Source organism: Saprolegnia parasitica (genome assembly GCF_000151545.1).
Source record: "Saprolegnia parasitica CBS 223.65 unplaced genomic scaffold supercont2.463, whole genome shotgun sequence".
NCBI classification, from domain to species: Eukaryota; Oomycota; class Saprolegniomycetes; order Saprolegniales; family Saprolegniaceae; genus Saprolegnia; species Saprolegnia parasitica.
Window position 1 is genome coordinate 1999 of NW_012156857.1, and position 2171 is coordinate 4169.

The window sequence follows — 2171 nt, forward strand, 5'->3', positions numbered from 1 at the left end:
TGATGAGCACCTCGCACCTCCGGCGTGCACGTACACACAGAGCAGTACCCAATACTACCAAGGTAGCTCGTAGCTTGGTGGAAACCATGGGTGGAAACAACCCCCCGCAAAATACGCATACCGGCACTGCGCCGCGACCGAATCAATCCGCTCGCGCCAAACCCGTCCAAGGCACTTTTTAAGGCAATTGAGAAACCATATCCGGATGATTCGCCCTGGTCCCGATACAAATGTAGCATTTCATTTCTCATTTGCTCGTTCGCATGGCATCCTCTCGCCACGTGAGCTTTGGCGCGGCCATCGAGTATTTCTTCACCGTCGGCTTCAACGGCAGCGCGCTGCCGCACGACGCTACGCCGGGTGTCGGCCTCAACGGTCCGCCCATCGCGAGGCGCCAGACCGACCTTTCGACAACATCAGTCGACGTCGTCCACGCGGTGCTGCGCTACTCGGCCAAGGACCGCCTCTTCTTTTTGAAGCGCGCGGGCTTCACCAAGGACGACGTGACGCAGCTGAGTCTACGCCAGCGACAGCTCCGCATGGACCTTCTGCATTCGGTCGCCGACGCACAGAAAGAGGCACGGATCCGCAAGCGACGCGCCGAGAGCTGTAAAGCGCTGTTGAAATGCAGACGTCTTGCCCTCTAAATCTTTGGTCGTCATGTGTTGATGATGGCGTCTAGTTTATTTCATTTAAAAGTGGCATATGCCGAATTCAGACGGAGGTTGGTCCACGTGCGTGTCGCAAAAAAAAGAATAACCCTACACCTAGTATATATTACCCCGTACACTCTAGAACGACATGGTCGCGCGCTGGAGCTCGTCTTCCAGTGCGGTAATAATCTCGTCGGGCGTCGGGCGCAGCTGCGGGTCCCACGCGACACACTGCAGCCCCATCTCTCGAAACGGGCTCTCAGATGGAAAGTGCGGCACAAGCGACTGGTCCTGGACGCGCTGCATGATCTCAAAGTCGTTGAGCGGCCGGCCTTTCGCCGTCACCTCCTTTGCGAACGGCGTCAGGTGCGTCTCGAGCTCGACGAAGATCATGCCGAGCGAGTAAATGTCGGCGGCCACCGTGTACGAGCTGCCAGAGTAGACCTCGGGGGCGGTCCAGCGCAGCGTCCCAGCCCCCTGCGTCATGAAGACGTCGGTTTCGCGCGACCCGTTAAAGTCGGTGAGCTTGACCTGCATGTTGGAGTTGACAAGCACGTGCTTGCACTTGAGGTCGCGGTGGATGATGCCCCGGGCGTGGAGGTACTGGAGCCCGGTGACAATGTCGATGGCGTACCGCACCTTCTCGGTCCAATGCATCTCGTGCACCGGGGTACGCGCGAGGTACTGCGCGAGGTTGCCATTGTCCATAAACTCGTAGACGAGTTGGACGCTCTCTGAGACGTTCTCGGGCGAGTAAATAACGCCGTACATGGCCACAATGTTGGGGCAGTCGAGCCTACGCGGCGTAAGGATCCAAGTAGAGACCCGCGTACTACGTACTTCATGAGAATTTGGATCTCATGCACAAACTTGGCCGTCGCGTTCTCCATCGAGTGCACTTTGAGGCTCTTGACCGCAACCACCTCGTCGTCGTAGACGCCGCGCCACACCTCCTTGTCTTGGCTCTGCGCGAGCTGCTCCGTGAGTGTGAGCTGCGCGCCGTCGAGACGCCAGAGCTCGAGCTCCTCCAAGAGGTCGGCGTCGGCTTTGGCCGCGACGACGAGGAAGCTGCTGTTTTCGTTGCTGTAGATCGTATCAAAGGCCGGCATGTACGCGTCAAAGCCTTCTTCAATGTCGCACGACTGCTCGGTCACGCGGGCCGAGAACGTGCCACTTGGCGGCGGCGGCTTGGCGGCTTCGTGCGAGTAGTAGCCTGCCGACTCTGGAGCGTTCGCCTCCATGTGGTGGAGCGACTTGTGCGTCTCGGCCCACATGAGCGAGTCGAGTTGCTCCTTGTGCTTCTTGCGTCGACGCAGGACAAAAAACGCAATGGCGCCGACGCAAACGAGCGCGCCGACCGCCAAGACGAGGTAGCCCACCGTGCTCATCACGCCTACGTAACGTTGGGTGAGCCTTTGCTCGAGGTGGACGCATCAGATGGTACCGCTCGAGTTGGAGGCGGCGTCGGCCGGCTGCTGCACGGTCGTGGTCGTGGGTCGTGGCGCCTCGGTCGTGCTG

At 59.6% G+C, this 2171-nt stretch overlaps 1 protein-coding gene across 1 annotated transcript; it reads left to right on the forward strand.

Moving 5' to 3' along the window:
* Positions 1-263: 263 nt before the first annotated feature.
* Positions 264-647, forward strand: SPRG_17050 (hypothetical protein; the record flags this gene model as incomplete). The annotated part of the gene is made up of 1 exon (XM_012356427.1): positions 264-647. One exon carries the CDS (start codon positions 264-266, stop codon positions 645-647), a length of 384 nt encoding a protein of 127 aa, XP_012211817.1.
* Positions 648-2171: the final 1524 nt, after the last annotated feature.